Source organism: Indicator indicator, chromosome 1 (assembly GCF_027791375.1).
Source record: "Indicator indicator isolate 239-I01 chromosome 1, UM_Iind_1.1, whole genome shotgun sequence".
In the NCBI taxonomy this organism is placed as follows: Eukaryota; Metazoa; Chordata; class Aves; order Piciformes; family Indicatoridae; genus Indicator; species Indicator indicator.
This window is the reverse complement of record NC_072010.1, coordinates 118,035,166-118,052,638: the sequence shown is the minus strand read 5'-3', so window position 1 is coordinate 118,052,638 and position 17,473 is coordinate 118,035,166. Positions and strand designations below refer to the sequence as shown.

The 17,473-nt window shown below is 44.8% G+C and overlaps 1 protein-coding gene across 1 annotated transcript; it reads left to right on the top strand.

Annotated features, from left to right (window-relative positions):
* The first annotated feature begins 1,732 nt into the window (after positions 1 to 1,732).
* On the top strand, positions 1,733 to 12,742 carry SIK1 (salt inducible kinase 1). The gene is made up of 13 exons (XM_054380941.1): positions 1,733 to 1,885; positions 2,810 to 2,926; positions 5,592 to 5,655; positions 5,899 to 6,060; positions 6,333 to 6,457; positions 6,562 to 6,685; positions 7,656 to 7,879; positions 8,126 to 8,275; positions 8,929 to 9,051; positions 9,298 to 9,523; positions 10,199 to 10,474; positions 11,028 to 11,259; positions 12,058 to 12,742. The coding sequence occupies exons 1-13, from the start codon at positions 1,733 to 1,735 to the stop codon at positions 12,476 to 12,478; spliced, it is 2,397 nt and encodes a 798-aa protein (XP_054236916.1). The 3' UTR covers positions 12,479 to 12,742.
* Positions 12,743 to 17,473: the final 4,731 nt, after the last annotated feature.

Sequence of the window (17,473 nt, the reverse complement as noted above, 5' to 3'; positions counted from 1 at the left end):
ACAGAGCTGACAGCACCACAGGTGTAATCAGCACATATGACTAAGTTGCCAAAGTATCATAGGACTGCATATGTGGGTTTTTTATTATTATTTCCCTTCCTGTCTGTGCCCAGCTGGTGGACCCAGAGGGTTGCTGTCCCCAGGTCGGGTTGGCTTCAGTTTCGGGTTCCAGAGGAGATGGTCAGCAGCAAACCCCGGCAGCTCTATTCCAACACGCCCTGGAAACAAACGGGAACGGAAACCGGCTCTGCGCAAGGAGCAGGCGGGTCAGTATCCCGCCGCGGGCATCGCTGTAAAGGGTGGTCGGCCACAGACCTCCCTGTGCTTTGGGATTAGGAAAGAATGTCCCCGCAGGGCTGCAGCCACACTTTCCCAACGGCCAACGGGACAGTCGTTGTCGGTGGCCCCACACCCCAGCAGGCTCCGACAAAGGGCGAGTAGAGTCTCGGTAGCTGGGATGGGGCTCGCGGGGGCCTGGCACCTCAGCCAGCACGTCCCGGGGCGTCACAGAGGTTGGGTGAGGAGGTGGCCCCCACTTTCTGCGGAGATACAGCGGCGTTCGCAATCTGCACATCTCCGCCGTGCCCTCGGCAGGGTACCGCACTGTGGGCGACACCTGCCCGTGCCGGGCTTCTCGCCGCTAGTGGCCTCGGGCGCTCAGGGGCCTGAGGAGAGACCCGCGCGAAGCGGCCCCCCACGCCCGCTGCCACGGCGGACCAGCCGCGAGACGGTTAAGGGCTGCCGTCGCCCTTTGCCCCGGTGGTTGACGCGCGCATCGTGAAAGCCAGCAGGGGGCGACCCCGCCGGGACAAGGGACGCGTCACGTGACAGCAGAGAGCCCGAGGCGGGAGGGGGACTGGGGGGAAAAGGAGACCCAGCGGCCCCCTCCCTCCCTCTGCCCTGACGTCACCGCCCCTCCGTCTCCTGGGCGACGGCTCCATCAGCGCGCGCGTCAGCGCCGCCCGTTCCCTGGCAACGGCCCGGTGTCTCGCTCTCCTTCAGCCTCGCGCCTGGGCGCGCGTCTCTCTGGCGTCAAAGTGACGTCAATGGGCCCGTCTCGGCTTTCGGCGGTGGGCGGGGGGAAGAGGCGGGAGGAAAGGCGGAGTGTGCGTGGAGGGGGGCCGGCGGAGCGGGCCGGCGGGGAGGGGGGGAGGAGGGGGAGCCGGGACATCCCGCGTGCTCCCGCCTGCCCCCCGGCGCACGCACACACACAGACACACACACACACACATACACACCCTCACACACACATTACGCACACCCTCGCGCGCACACACTCCACCGCGGCGGCGGCGGCGGCACAGCCCGGCGCCAGCAGCCGCGGAGAGCTCCCACCCGCCCGCCCGCCCGCCCGCCCGCCCGCCGGCCGGCCAGGTACGACTGCTCAGCGGCTGTCCCGATGGTCTGCACAACGGCCGCGCGGGGCGGCTGTGGGGCGCGCGGGGCGGCAGCGGCGCGCGCGCGGGTCCCGGAGCGGCAAACATGCAGCCGGCGTCGGGCGGCCGGGGGTGAGAGGGACCGGAGCCGCCGCGGGCTCGGACGGGGCGGCCGCGGTTTCGGGGACGGGGAGGGAAGAACCCGGCGAGTTGTGAGAGGATTCCGGCGGCCGGGCCCGGGTCTGACGGAGTGTGCTGTGCCGTCTCCGTGCAGGTGCGAGCGCCCGCGTCCACGGGGCAGTGCGGATGCTCCCCTCCTAAGGCGCGGCGTGCGCGGCTCGCCACCCGCCTAAATCATGGTGATCATGTCAGAGTATACCGCCGTGCCCGCTGCCGGACAAGGCCAGCAGCGGCCTCTGCGAGTTGGCTTCTACGATATCGAGAGGACCTTAGGAAAAGGCAACTTCGCAGTGGTCAAACTGGCCAGGCACAGGGTGACCAAAACGCAGGTGGGTACGGGGCGTGGGGCCGGCGGGTGGGATGAGGGATGTGGGGTCTGCAACTTTGCTGGGCCGGCAGCGGTGTACTGCCTCTGCGAACCTCCTGAAATAAACTGTCGCTGGAGATGAAGAGGAGCGGCAGCGAGCTTCGCAAAGTCCTGCCTCGTTGATCGTGCACCGGTAGCTGATGTGGTTGCTCGTACGAGCTTTAGGTTTTCCCGGTGTGTTCAAGAAAGTTCACGTAAAATCAAATCCGAGCTAGAATATATATATAAAAATTGCATTTCTGAGCGTTATGGTAGATTCATTGAATTACTTCGTCTTAGTTTGCTAAAATAGTCCAACAAAGCCAAGGATCTTTTGAAGACTTTAGATGGTTTTAATAGTTTTCATTCAATACGTGTGCTTCAAGAACAAAGAACTTTGACTCAATGATCTTGCAGGTCTTTTCCAACCTAAACCATTCGATGATTCCTAACTTGCACTGTTATTCTCCTAATTTATTAATGGGCATGCAACTGTATTTATACTTCTGGTGCATGTCAAATCTGTATCGCTCACTACAGCTGAAAATCGTCTGTTACAGGGAATCTGTTTTTTTCAGTGGCCTGGGATGGATTAAAAGATTTACAGAATCCTTTCCAGTGTTAATTTCTGCAGTTCTGTTCGCTACCTTACGTGTAATCCTTTGACGTAGGAAAAAAGAAAAAAAGGAAATGTTCTGTTTTGTGAATTCTGTGCATTTCATAAAAAACAGAATCAGCTTTGTTAAGTCCATACTTTAAAAGCTACTTTACCTGGATTTTGTGAGTTGTGTGTATGTTTGTGTGTCAGGGGCTGTTGTCTTTGTCTTGTTTCTTTTTCAAGAGATCTTAGCCGTAAGAGTACCTTTTTTGTAATACCTGGGGTTGCCTTTTTTTTTTTTATCTGCAGGTTGCAATAAAAATAATAGATAAAACAAGGTTAGACCCAAGCAATCTGGAGAAAATTTATAGAGAAGTTCAGATAATGAAGCTTTTGAATCATCCCCATATTATCAAGCTATATCAGGTAAGAGGACAGCTTTGAAGTGTAGTACACAGATGATACATACTTGTGCTCTTCTCTTGCATATGATTTTACATCAATTGTTTGCAGACAGATTGCATTTTGAAATACTTCTTGAAAAAACACTTAAACTGTTGTGTTTTGGTTTGGGTTTTTTTTAAAGTAGTTTATCATTCTTTGCTTGAAATTCTGGTACATTAGACAGCTTTTTTACAGTGTGCTGTAAAATTGACAGTTAAAACCAGGCTGAAGATTGTTTCAGATTGAGGAACTGATTATCTGAACTTCTATAATTAACTTGCCTTTCCTAGCTCCTCTGCTTTTCCACTTTTGAGGATGGGAACTTCTTACATGCTTTTGTTAAGTGGAAGACTTAAGTTCATGTAGAACATCAGAGAAGAAAGCAGAAAAGTTGAGTTTGCCCTGAGTGGAAGGGATTTATGGTCAACGACAACTAAATCAAATCTATCTAAGTAGGAAGTCTAAATTGCATTCTAATCTAAGAATTGGAATTCTAATCTAAGTAGACAATAAAAAGTCAGTAAATGTTGGTGTCCTAGAGTATGTCAAAAATTACCTGTTTGATTGTTCTTTTCCAATTTGTGTAATTTTGAAAATGAATTTTAAATGTCTTTCCCCTAGTAGAGTTTCACAATATGAATTTTGATTTAGATTTTTTTCTGTTTCTGCATGATGGGTGTTTTTACCAGTAAGAACAAATTAATGTGTTGTTCAGAAAACAGGACCATGTCTGACTAGTGAGCAAGGACTGCTTTGCAAATTCTAAATATTCAATCTAATTAGCATTTGGTGTAAGTTCCTCTTAATCGTCTTAAATAGTGCCATGTGGATTTAAGAAGATGAGGTATCACAGACTGTCTGGGTCTGGCTAGAAGAGCAGGGGGGAGAGAGGGAATGGATGGATAGAGAGATAGAGAGATAGAGAGAGAGAGAGAGAGAGAGAGAGAGAGAGAGAGAGAGAGATAGATAGATAGATAGATAGATAGATAGATGAAGCAGCAGGTCCAGAAATCTATGTGCAGTAGTAAACACTATTATCGGCTGTAGTCTTACCATTGAGTTCATTAGCTTTAAAAAAAAAAGGGGGGGGGGGAATTAATTAATATGTAAGGCTGAAGAGCCAGTAAGGCAGGTGCTTAAGCAAGGCATTTTTGCCTTGACACACATGAAGTGCTTGATACTTAGAGTATTAACCATAATAACAAAAATTACTCTGTGTTAACATCTGACGTCATTGATGGCCATGGGGCAGTAAGGGCTATACAGAAACATGCTAACAGTTTGACTGATTTCATGTCAGTGGAATGATGTGGGTGAAAATACTGTTTGGAAGCTTTTAGAAAAGCAGGTTAAATTCCATCTAGTTGAACCACTTCACTTGATGGAGTAAACGATGTTGGTCGTGGACCACAATTTCTTTTCAGTGAAGTTTTCTTTTCTTTGTTGTTGTAACTGATGCTTTACCTGTTTGGTGGCGACTGAGAAGCAGGGATGGAATTAGATGACATACCAATGTAGGGTGTGTGTTCTTGTATTATTTCATCATTGTTTTAGTTTCAGCACAGCGTCTTAATTTCATCCAGCTGGCAACTTTCCCAGAACACTTTCCTTCAGTTTTTTAAACTGGGAACCTCTCTTCCTTTGCTCCATGTTTGTTTATTTTCATTTTGTGTCTGTGTGTACTCGTAGTGAGGGGAGGACAAGAGTCTTCAAAAAAGGTTATGTGTTAGGAGCCTGGAAATTACAGCCTTTGAAGTAGTGTTAATACTTTTTTGATTGTTTACCTGTTCTGAGCCTTCTGCTTCCAAAAAAAAAAAAAAAAAAAAAAAGCCTGTTTCTTTAGAGTCCCAAGGAAATACTGTATTTTAAAACCTGAAATACAACATTTGAAAGATGTGCTATACGAACTGAAGATGAATTTGCTCAACGTTTCTCATTCATTGTTTGGGTTTTAGTTTTGGAGTTTTTTTCATCCAAAGGAAAAAAAAATAGCTATCAAAAGAAGTTGGTGATAGATAGGTGAATGCCAAGCAATGTATTGACAGTTGTTGATGTGCATCAAGCACTGCTGTTACACAAACAGCAACCCATTGTCACTTGCATGGGAGCCTTGCCATGTCCCCAGCCAATACCAAATGGGAGCAGGATATTTGATACTACTTGATTTGTCCAAGTTGCAAATCTCTCTCCAGATCTGAATGCCTGCTAGCCCTGAAATAAGGGTGACTTTGTGTGAGCTCTAGAATGTCGTTTCATGTTCAAAATATATCAAATGGGTTGTAAAACTGCATATTAAAAAACAAATTAAAAAGAATTCAGGGAAGTGTATGAAATTATTAAAATGCTCATCAGTTATCTTGTGGAGATTAGGTGGCATAGTAATGGTGAGAAGAATGATATACAAAATATAGGTGGCTACATATATAATAGCATGGGAAGCCATTGTATATTGTAGGCACATAAGCATTGATTTGTTGTCTTTTTCATTAACAATTTGCTTGGAAGAAGCAAAATTAGATGCCTTTTACTGCCAGTTGCTGTGACAAGTAAATAGTTGAGCTGATATGTTTAAGAATACACTTAAGAAAATGAATGAAACTACAGAGGTCTGCATTTTTCTTAAGCATGTCCTCTTCTGTCTTCACAGGTTATGGAGACAAAGGATATGCTTTACATTGTTACTGAGTTTGCAAAGAATGGAGAAATGTTTGGTAAGTTTTCAGCACCAGAGCTAACAATTCTTTAGATTTAGAAACCATGGCTTTATTGTTGTCATTCCTGAGTAATATATATATATATATATATATATATATATATATATATATATGTATTCTGATTTAAAATCTATGGTTGATGTTTCCAGCTGTTGAACAGTGAGTTCAGCGCCTGCAGGATTATGAAGAATTTCCTCCAGGTGTTTCTAAATTCTATGCCTCTTTCATTTTGTCTTGCAGATCATCTGACTTCCAATGGGCACTTAAGTGAAAGTGAAGCACGGAAGAAATTCTGGCAGATTCTTTCAGCAGTGGAATATTGTCACAGCCACCACATAGTGCACAGGGATCTCAAGACAGAGAACCTTCTTCTAGATGCTAACATGAATATCAAGTTAGCAGGTAATAAGAAACACAGGATTACTCTGTAAACATTCGGCATGTAGTCAAATTCAATCTCCCTAGGATGCTCCTATAATGTATTTATGGTAGCTAAAAATAAAACAAAAGGTACTGATACTTCTCTGAACACATCCTCTGGACAAGAGAACAGCTTAAATGAGTAGGCAGAGAACAAAGCAATACATCTGTTCCCTTCTTCATTTTCTACTACTTCTGAAATATTAGTGTGTGTTTGAGTGATGTCTTAGCCCAAACTTTTACTTTCATTCCAGATTTTGGCTTTGGAAACTTCTACAAGTCAGGAGAGCCTCTTTCCACTTGGTGTGGAAGCCCACCCTATGCAGCTCCAGAAGTTTTTGAAGGCAAAGAATATGAAGGGCCTCACCTTGATATATGGGTGAGCTTGGCATTCTTGGAAATTGCAGGTTGTGCTTAATGATCGCCTGCAAGCTTTCAAAATAACTGGAGTTACTGACACGCTGTGCTGTTTTCTATTGACAGAGCCTTGGGGTAGTGCTGTATGTACTTGTCTGTGGTTCTCTGCCTTTTGATGGACCCAATTTACCAACTCTGAGGCAAAGAGTGCTGGAGGGACGGTTCCGTATCCCTTACTTCATGTCCGAAGGTGCTTTTTCAGATTCTTAATGTTAGAAAAGGGGCTGCAGATAAAGGCATAGCTACCCTCTTCCTTCTTGAGACAGTGACAGATGGGATTGGTTTTGCAGCTGGAAATCACTTTGTCTTTATGTGGCCAGTAATTTCTGTAGAGCAGCACTTACAGTTGAGGGGCTGGTTGCACACATTATCTTTTCTGTGATCTGAAAGGCTGTCATTTTCTTTCTTAGAGTATCTCTGTAGACTACAGAACTACTTGACACTAGCTGTAGAAATAAACACTTACAAAAGAGTGAAATCAGGATTTTAATGAGACTAGCCTGCAATGCTGAGATGAGTGCAGTTGTAAGACATTTAAACTATGCAGATGGGGTGTATTTCAGGGTGGCTAGGTGTTCAAGGAGAGCAGTAATAGTGGGGCTTAGCATTGTTTCTTGAGCAGTCCAACAGTCTAGTGAGAAAAAGGGACTCAAGAGTGTTATCACCTCTCTCTGCCTTGAATTTGAAAACAAGCAAATGTACTTCTGTCTTCAAGTGAAGACTATCTTTTGAAGTCTGACCTTTATCCCTTATAGCCATGAATGGCTTTGATTTCCTGGTTATAAACAAATACGCAGTGTATATGGACCAGGAAGTTGTATGTGATGGATTTCTATATTAAACTACCTATTTTAAGTGGATGTACTATAGCTGCATCCACACAAAAGTATCTCTCCTACAAGGTGCAAGGCCATCTGAAGCGTGCTGCTATCCAGTACAGCTTCATTTCCTGTAGTGATGTGTTACTTTTGTGACATGTATGTGGACATCTCTCATGCTGTTTTGAATATCTGGTACTTAGATCAGGCATCAGCTGCTCAAAAACCTCTAATTCCTGCTTTCATAGACATCACACTGTTGCTGGGAAGATTTCTTAGCAGTGACCTGGGGCTGAGCTGTTATTTTTACTCCTCCCTCATGAGTTTGTCTTTGTCATCCAGACTGTGAAACACTAATCCGCCGGATGTTGGTTGTGGACCCAACCAAGCGAATAACCATTTCCCAAATAAAGCAGCACAAGTGGATGCAAGCTGACCCGTCTCTTCAACAGCAGCAGTCTTTGTCCTTCTCCATGCAAAACTACAACTCCAACCTGGGTGACTACAATGAGCAAGTCCTTGGGATAATGCAGACACTTGGCATCGACAGGCAGAGAACTATTGAGGTGAGAAGTGCTTGCCCCTTAGATACCTCTTCAATGACTCTCAGAACGCCAGTGGTGCAGTCACATATGTTACACAGTGACCGGCCTTGATTCAATGTCGCAATGTAGTAAAATCTTCACTGCCCTTCTGTTTGTTGTTTTTTTTTTTTTTTTTTGAGTATGCTGTTAATGAGGCCTTAGTGATGAGTTTTGGCTCCTTAGGTCCTGAGTTACCTGTAACTCAAGGGTCCTTTCAATCTCTTCTAGTCTCTGCAAAACAGCAGCTACAACCATTTTGCTGCAATTTATTACCTGCTCTTGGAGCGCCTCAAGGAGTATCGAAGCAGCCAGCTATCGAGTCGGCCAGCAACTGGCCGTCAGCAAAGGCCAAGGAGCTCTGAGATCAGTAATGTTGAGGTAAGCAAGGTCATTACTTACTGAGAAGCTGTCCCTGTTAGGTCTGTTTTTTCTGCCTCTTGCTATGGGAAAATACCAGATTGTAGCTCTCAGGCTTCTGAAAAACAAATCTGGTTTTGATACCCTCTGATAGGACACAGCCTCCTGCTGTTCATCAGGAGGGTGACTGAATACTAAGGGCCTGTTGGGTAAGAAGAGTCTGTGGGTCATGGTCCAAAGAATAGTCTGCCTCCAGTGCAGGTCAATAATGAGCCAAATTAGGTGTCTCATAGAAATTTTCTCTCTTAGGCGTGTGTTAGTTACTATTCTTTGTTACATGCCCGGTAGGATCCTCAGAAGTACTCCATGAGTCAGTTTGTGTGTTTTTCTGACATTTTTTTCTTTTCTTTACCTCTACTCTCTTTAAAGTGTGCTCTGGGTGCCCTTTCAGATTGTACTTCCAGTTAAATTGCCTAATTAGGAGAAGGAGGTTTGTGTTTGTAATGGCATTGAAAGACCAGCTTGGTTAATTTCTGTAGCAAGTAAGTGGAGAAAGCTTGGTGGAAGGTGGCAGAAGGTGGCTTTGAAATTCTTTGACCCTCTAAGTGTCAGAAAAGTCCTATGGAACTGTAGTATATGTGATGGCTTCTGTGCATTGATCTCTCTCTCTCCAGATGCCTCAGGACAGTCTCACTAGTGAAACCCTGCGATCATCTCTGCTTTACCAGCAACCTCAGAGCCTGATTCAGCCATCCTTGCAGGCAGAAATGGACTGTGACATCAACAGTCCAATACAGGTTGGTGTTCTCAGCTAACTGTGTTAGTTTCATCCCCACCATTGTTCTGCCAATCCAAGACAAGAGTGGTTGTGACTCTGTTGTTTTCTCTCTCCAATCTTTTGCTTGGCATTTGGGCTTGGTGTCACAGTAGCATCTAAAACAGTGTAGCTACTGGAGACATGTCACAGGGCTGTGAAGGGTATGAAAAGGTAGCATACAAATAAGCAAAACACCCTTCATTCTGTGATCTGACATGTTTTGCAGCCTGTGTTCTTTCCTGTGGATCCCAACTTCAACGGGCTTTTCCGGAACCGCTCCATCTCCCCCAACAGCCTTCTGGAGACCACCATTAGTGAAGAAGTAAGGCAGGAGAAGGAGCTGGAAGATGAAATTAAGGCATATGACCACCCCATTCGCATCCCTAGCAACACTAGCAGGAGGCACACACTGGCTGAAGTGACCACTCATTTCTATCAGCATGCTCCTCCATGTAAGTAAGTCTGGGAAAGGTAAAGGGTGTCCATAGCTGGGGAGAAGGACAGAGAAGGAGTTCCATAGCTGACAAATGCCTAGGGAGTTTGTGCTGATTTTATCTTGACTGGGATAGGAAGGCCCAGAAAACAAGTCTGTATTCAGCTCTCCATAGTTCTGTGTTCCCATAAATAAACCTGGCCCTTAAGGAAGAGATGCTGCACTGTTGTATTTCTTCTGGATCACTTAAGAGGGGAACATTCTCACAAGCAGAACCTAACTCTTCTCTGCTTGTTGTTGCTGTCGTACTGGGGAAGGTGGAGATGCCCAAATTTAGAAACAAGGTCATCGCTAACCGTATTTGATACACATCTGGACCCCGTGAAGTCGTCAAACAAAACTGTTCACAAAATGATCCAGTGCCAGAGCTGTTGTGCTAAAGAAATGCTGTAGGCCTGATCCAGCATAGCTGAGTTGGTGCCCTGCCAGCTGGACTGGAGCCCAATCTTAGGTTAGTTGTTGATGACCCGTTGCTGGAGTCAAGCCCTTTGACAATAGGAGCTGCTGGACACCTCTTTGGCTTATAGGTGCTTATTAGTGGCAGCGTAGGTGGGCAGAAGACTCTGATGTCATGTTTGTTCCTTCCTGTACTCATCTTGAGAATGCTCTTTCTCTCCTTTCTTCCCCTCCATAGGTATAGTCATTTCCTCTTCTGCAAGCCCCACAGAGGGAACTAGTTCAGACAGCTGCCTTACTTCATCTTCAAATGACAGCTCAGTGGCCCTGAGCAGCTGCTTGGCAGGTCAAGTAATGACGGGGAGTCCAGCCACAGCTAGGATGACGTCGTCCTTCCTAGCTTCCCAGTCTGACGCTCCAGTGTTACAAGCTCAAGGCTGCATGGGAGGGGCTTCTCTCCTGCCTGTCAGCTTCCAAGAAGGAAGACGAGCATCTGATACCTCATTAACTCAAGGTAATGCCTTCATTGCTTTATTGCTGGGGGACTGCGCTATTCCAGCTGCCACTAGAAAGAGGTAGTATACAAGGATACTTGCTTGCCTGTATTGGTGTTAAACCAAGACCAGCCACCTGACTATTCTGCCCCTTGTATTCATGGTCCCTGAGAGAGAGTTGGATGCCCTGAGGAAAGTACCCAGATAAGAGGTTCTCAGATACTGATGCAGCCTGCCCATGAAGATATTTCTGCTGCCATGAGTGGGATGACAGGCTCCACCTTCCTCCTAAAATACAGAGTGCACAACATCATGATTTCTGTCAGGTTTTTCATTTGCTGTGCATGTGTCCATCTCCACAAGGATGCAGCTGTCTCAAAGCCTGTTCTGTTACATAAACTTTGCCCTGACCATGAAGCAGAGGGGTGAACATCAACTGAAGAGTCACGTTCCCTGCTAGCACAGTTCTCACACAAATGAAGGCAGCTGCCCAGAAAAGCTGATCTGTACAATAGGCTCCTAGGCAAATGCTAAGGAGGATTAAAGTGCATTTCTTTTCCTCATGTCCCACAGGCTTGAAGGCTTTTAGGCAGCAGCTGCGGAAGAATGCACGAGCCAAGGGGTTTCTCGGCTTGAATAAAATCAAAGGCTTTGCTCGGCAGGTGTGTCAGTCCTCCTCATCTCGAGCAGCAAGGAGTGCCATGAGCCCTTTCCAACACACGCAGCCCAACACCTGCATGTACAGCAGCAGTGGGAGCAGCAGAGAAGGAAGAAGCCTCCTGGAGGAGGTGCTACAGCAGCAGAGGTGAGAAGCTGGCCTTGAGGAGTTTTGCTGTTTTCATTGGGTTTACTTTGGTTAGGGGCAAGCAAGAAGGAGTAAACACAGCAAAAGAAGTTGGGGACTTTGGTCACTGGGGATTCCTATCCTCCATCTTCATTGCGTGGCAGCATGTAAACTGCTTGGCTTCCTTTGTGGCTTCCTGCCCTGGCACACGTAACACAGGACGTGCACTACCACTGGCTTCTCGAAGCCAAATATTTGGAGGTTGGTGAATGGAGAAGCAATTTGGTACCGTGGGGGAAAACATTATTTCTCCCCATTGCAAGCTGTGTTTTCCTTTGTTAGTTTTGGGAATGATTTCTTTCCTCCTCTGCCTCCTCCTGTAATTTTCTCAGGGCAAGGAAGTGAGACCTTGTAATTTGGAAAAGTTACAGCCCACAAAGGAGGCACAGTTCCAGTGCCCTCAAATGTCATGTGTGGTAGCACCTCTTCATTCCCATAGAAGCAAGATGGAAAATGGAATTTCCGGTTTATCTGCAGTCGTTGTCTGTAAAACATCTATTATTAGCAAATACTGACTGTGGTGACTAGATAACCTTCTGGTGATAGTCATCCTCTCTACCATGAGAAAAAGCTGAGTGAAAATGCTATTGACATGGTCAGCTTGCTTTAATTGTTCTGGATGGGTAAGGGGAGGTTTGATAGATAGAAGGAAACAAAGGGAAAGTTATGCATAGGGTTAAGAGCCAGAGAGAAGGAAGAAAAATGTTAAACCAGCCTAGCAGTGCAAATTAACCTCTTCCACCCTTGGGTTTTTTTCAGAATGCTTCAGCTCCAGCATCACCAGCTGCTCCAGACAGTTTGTCCCCAGGCTTCTCAGACATCTGCAACAAATGGCATCCCCTCTTCAGATAGCATGGGTACCTGCAAAGCAGCCAATTCTCTTCTGTTGTCAGAGCTACAAAGAGAGAACTCATTTGAGCTGGCCCTTGCTGGCAACAGCCAACTGCTCCAACCTCACTTCTTTGGTGTCAGCGTGTCACCAGTGTCCTCAGCAGCTCACCTTTTAGACACACACCTGTACATCAGCAGCAACGTTTCTCCAGTTGGCACCACCTTCTCTCAGCAACAGAGTTTCTCTGTGCAGCCTCCAAGCTGCGACACTGTCACTCTGCAGCATGGGGACTGTGAGATGGAAGACCTGACTTCCAACCAGCTAGGGAAGTTTGTCCTGGTCAAATGAGAACCCCAGACGCTGCAGCTCACGCTGCTCTTGTTGTGAAGAACTTTTACCACTGTTCCATGGCCTGTGTGGGTCCATGGCTGGCTGGTGTGGTGTGGAGTGACTCTCAGAAGCAATAAATTTTGAAGTATGTGAAGAGGCTGTCTGGCTCAGAAAGCTAGCAACTTTATAGAACTGAAACAAGCAATATGTATGTCTTTTTGCTTCTACTATTCTTGCACTGAACAAATATGAATAGAAACTGAATTTTTTAAAGGAAAAATAATGATGGGGTAAGTGGGTGGGGCATTTGTGGGGACAGGGAGGGATGTGGTTGGGGAAGAACTCTTGGTACTGTACTCAAGTCAGACCAATACAGCTCTGCTGTTAGGCAAGATTAGCAGCTGTCAGTAGTGGTGACACAGCAGGGAGAGGCTTTTCAAAGAAGGGACCAGAGCCTCCCTTTTTCACAATATTCATTTATGGGTTTGTGAAGATGATTACCTCTTTTAAAGAAAATAAACAGAAAACCAGTGGCATGCAGCATCATGCATTTGTAGAAGACAAAAATGGAAGCATTGCCATTTGCCCTTTGTTGGGGTTTTTCCCTCCTGTTAAATGCTCATTTTATTTAAAGGAACCAACATCCCCATTCCACACCTCCTAGATAACTTACACTTTAGATAAAAACTGTGAATTCCTTGCTTGATACATCAGCTGGAAAAAGCTTAAAAAGCCCTGCTAATTAGTTCAGAAGCAAGTAATCTGTTGAAAACGTATCCCTTGATGTCACAGTCCAAACTGCATAACGCCTGGTCTCTTGCAGGGATGTTTGTTTGGAGGTGGTGTGTTTGTGTGTAAATACCCACACTGCACACACACACAAACATTTTGTCGGTCTGAATAATCTGTAGGAATCTTTTTATAAATGCTAAGTTTTTTCGTATTCTTGCAGAGGCACTGAGGAGGGAAACATTAGTACCGGTGTGGTGATGGGAAGGGGTTTTTCCTTTTCAAAAGCCCTCCCAAAGGTTGCCTACAAAATTGCCTGAGGGGTATTTCCTAGTGCTGCACATTGTTATTTCTGCTGCTAATTATGTTTTTAAGCATTTCATTATCAGGGTCCAAACAGAACTGACTCTTGGGGAAATGTGCAATATTGAGGTTATAATTATATACTGACAAAGACAAAAGGAATAGGCTAGAACAGAATTCTACTCTAAAGCAGTACAGCTATTTCTGAACAAAACTGCATTAAAAGTGAGTAAAACAGCACAATCTTTGGGTGTTTGTTTTTGGTCGCTTTGTTTTTGGCATATTAACAAAATGAGGTTTTGGATTAGGTAGGTGTTTTTTCGTATGGTTTTTAATGCTGTATATGTATATAAATAGGAAGCAGAAAACTACGTAACACTAGTCATTTTTTATACTTTGTAATATGCTTAGATTGTGTTTCTGGTCTAAACCCCACTCCCCTCTCAAGGCAGAGCTTGACTTCTGTTGGTATCAACAGGAGTTACGCTCAGGCATGAAGGGGAGAGCAGGCCACACTCCTACAGAAACAAGTTGGGTAGGGCGTGCAAACTTTGGAAGCAGGTGAGCAAACAGTGAGCCAGCTTGGCTGGAAGCTGCCATCTGAATGTCAGAACATAGCTGCATTCTGTCTAAATGCTTCAAGGACCCATCTCCCTAGTGTGACACAGGGTGCCTTCAAGTTACCTTGGCTTCATGCAACCTGCAGTATTACACATTTGCAAATAATATAGAGACCTGTGTTTTTTTTCTTTTTGTTGGTTTTGTTTTGTTTTCAAAAAAGAAAAAAGCCAAAGATTGACCAGGTTAATTGGTGGGAGTAGAAAGGGTTGAAGATGTCATGTGGCTCTGTCTGTGGCTCTCCATAAAGGACCTCTTTTATCTGTACGTCGTATCTATGTGTCTATATTGGTGCATCTCCAGCTTGCCACTGCTGCTATGTGGTTTGGAAGCTTCAAAATAAGAGAAAGTTACTTGAGTTGGATTTCTGTAAATGAGTGGTGCCTTGCAGCAGAAAAAACACCAAAGTCTCATGCGCATTTGTAGTGGTTTTAAAAAAGAAAAACACAAAAAACAACAGCAAACCTCCCCTCCAACCCAAAAACCAGATTGCATGGGGATGGCTGGTGGAGGGCAAGGAGAAGCCAGCTCATCACAAAGCAGCAACTTTGCCTTCAGTTTTGTAAGGGGTAGCACACATACTTAAAACAGAGTTTCCTCTTCAGCATTTGCTTTGTTTAATGCCATGGATCAAAAGGCCACAGATTCTTTTGGTTCCTGTCCTGAGCAACGACAAGCACTTTACTTTCATAGTTTTGTGTGGGTTTTTTTGTTTGTTTTGGTTTTGTTGTTGTGGTTTTTTTTTTCCTCCAATTGCTGTAGAACCTCTTTGGAATTATTGCTGGAGCAGAAAGAGGTCATTTTAAAAGTTTGGGGTTTTTTGTAGATATCTGGACAGTGCTGTTCTGCAGACTGCAATGCAATAGGGTATTTAAAGACACTACATGATTGGTTTAATTAAGATGTATAGTTTATTTTTTATCATGACTGAACAATCATCTTATTTCTTATGTTAAAATGAGAGGTGTACACCAAAATGATTAGTCAATGTGTTTTATTTAATATTTAAATAAAAATATTTTAAAATCGTTGTCCTGCAGCTTATTCTGTGGCGCTTTGTCTCTTGATACATACCACATGACTTACATAGTTAAGACTCATTTTAAAGCCTAAGTCCATAGGACATTACTGACACTTTCTATTACATACTAAATGAAGAGGAATGGCAGGCTCACAAATCTGATAATGGGATATTGAGCCTTTCACTGGTAGGCAATCTGTCTGAATCTAACCCAAGTCTGTAGTAATCGGGTTATAAAATCTGACAGCAAGAGAGGTCAGTGGAGTGAAAATGGTCAAGCATGGTTTAGTTGTTACCAGATGAGCACTCTGTCCATGTCACCTTGCTCTGAAAGAGGTCCCAGCCAGATTAAGGCAGTGATGGGAAAAAGAGCACAGGGGAAAAGAGAGGGAGGGAGAGATTCCAGGGGTAATGGTTTTTCTCCTTCAAAATATAATTTAAGAATTAAAATGCTGGAAAGATACAGGCAATGTGTGCAACTTGCCACCCTGTGCTGTGGAGGTACCTTGGCTAGCTTTGAACAGGCTGAGAGGTTCCTGCTGTGACTGCACACTGCAACTATGCTGTTGCTGCAGGTGGGGATGCACATCAGCTGTAGCAAGAGCAGCTGTGAGAGCACCCAGAACAGCTGACTGTAAACAGACAGCGGGAATGAAATTGGTGATGTTATTTACTGAACGTGGGCTGGAGAGGAAATGGCCAAAAGGAGGGGAAGGGAGTGAGTGGCAGGAGGCTGGACGGAAGAGGGGCCCATGGGGCCGTGCTGGGGGGATAGTGGAGAAGACCAGCCTGGCCATGCTGCTTCAGTTGTGGAACCAGGTCCTCAGACCCTTCTGCAGTTTTACTCTACTCACTCTCTTTTATTTTGCACCTATGAGAGACATGCATAGCTCTGGGTTGTGGGCTGCACAGCCAGCACACTGGGCATGAGAGGTAGAAGCCTTTGTGTTCTGCATATAGAGTTAGAATGAGGACAAGGAGGTGTTTCAGCTGCAAAGGGATACCTCTGGTCTAACCTGCCAAACGCTCAGCAAAACAAAGGATAGTTTTCTTCCCAACAAAAAAAGTTTGGTTTTGTTATTTTTTTTTTTTTAAAAAAAAAAACAAAACAACACCAAACGAGCCAACAAACAGCAAAACCAGAAAAAAACACCAACCACAAAAACCCCAACCAACCAAAACCCAAAACAAAGCAAAAAAAACCCCCAAACCCACAAAACCAAAACCAAAACAACCAACCAAGCAGAAAAACACCAAAACCCCTTAGATCCTCACTCTGAAGTTTTTATTTTCAAATCCACCTATCACATTTTGAAGGAAGAGGCACATGGTGGGAAGGTAAATCCAGAAAGTAAACCAAAAGCCTAGAGGCTACAGAGATAATACTGACTTATTTTGCTTTCTAAAGAAGCTAGTTGCTGAACTGGAATTTGTAGAGCTCTGCATGCATTTACCATGACTATTGAACTTGTAGAAAAGTGCAATGCACAGGTTTTCCTGGAGCTGTGTTTTCAATGTGACCATCCAAATTTAGGAACTTTGCAACTACTAAAAAAAGAATGGAAGCATTCTTAATTATTTTTATTCTAGTTTTTAGTATGACGTGGTTTAAGAATAATCCTAGCTGTTTTTTTCAACTGGGTTCTCAAGGCATTATTTTAAACCCCAGTAATTCTGGGAAATCTCAGAAAGTTGCTTCTTAATGGATATAAATCAGTGCAGCTCCACCAACTTTCACTGACATCACTGACCCTTGGGTATAGAGGGATCTTGACAGCATCATGATTTCTGTGAAATGGTAGGAAAAACAAGAACAAAGAAACCCTGGGACCCTGGACTCAGTTTCTATGTGTACAGTTTCACTCTTGGTGCTTTAGTCACTCTCTTCACGCCTGCCCTTTGAAATCTGTCTCTGGTCCTGTTTACCACATTTGGTTTAGTCTTTAATATCTCTCAAGATGCTGTTTTTCTTGGCTTCATTTCTCACATTACAGCTTGGTACCTAGTTCCTTTTCCCTTCTTTCTCAGTCCAGGATTGGTGTTTCTTCCCTGCTTTCAGATGGAACAGATGCTGGCAAGTTTAACATAGCCCCAAAAGTGAATGATCAAACCTTGGGTTTTTTGAGTTTGGTTTTGTGTTTTTTTTTCTTTTTTTGGTGTGTGTGTGTGGGGGGGGGGTTTGGTATATTTTTGTTTTTAAAGGAAATGCTTAGAGCTGGCAGGAGATGCTAGACTGGCAGCAGTGAAAAACACAGGATGTTTTTGCACAGAGCAAGCCAGGCGCAGACAGCAAGCTGAGCACTCCGGTGCCAGTGCGGTCCAGCCATGGTAGCAAAGGATTC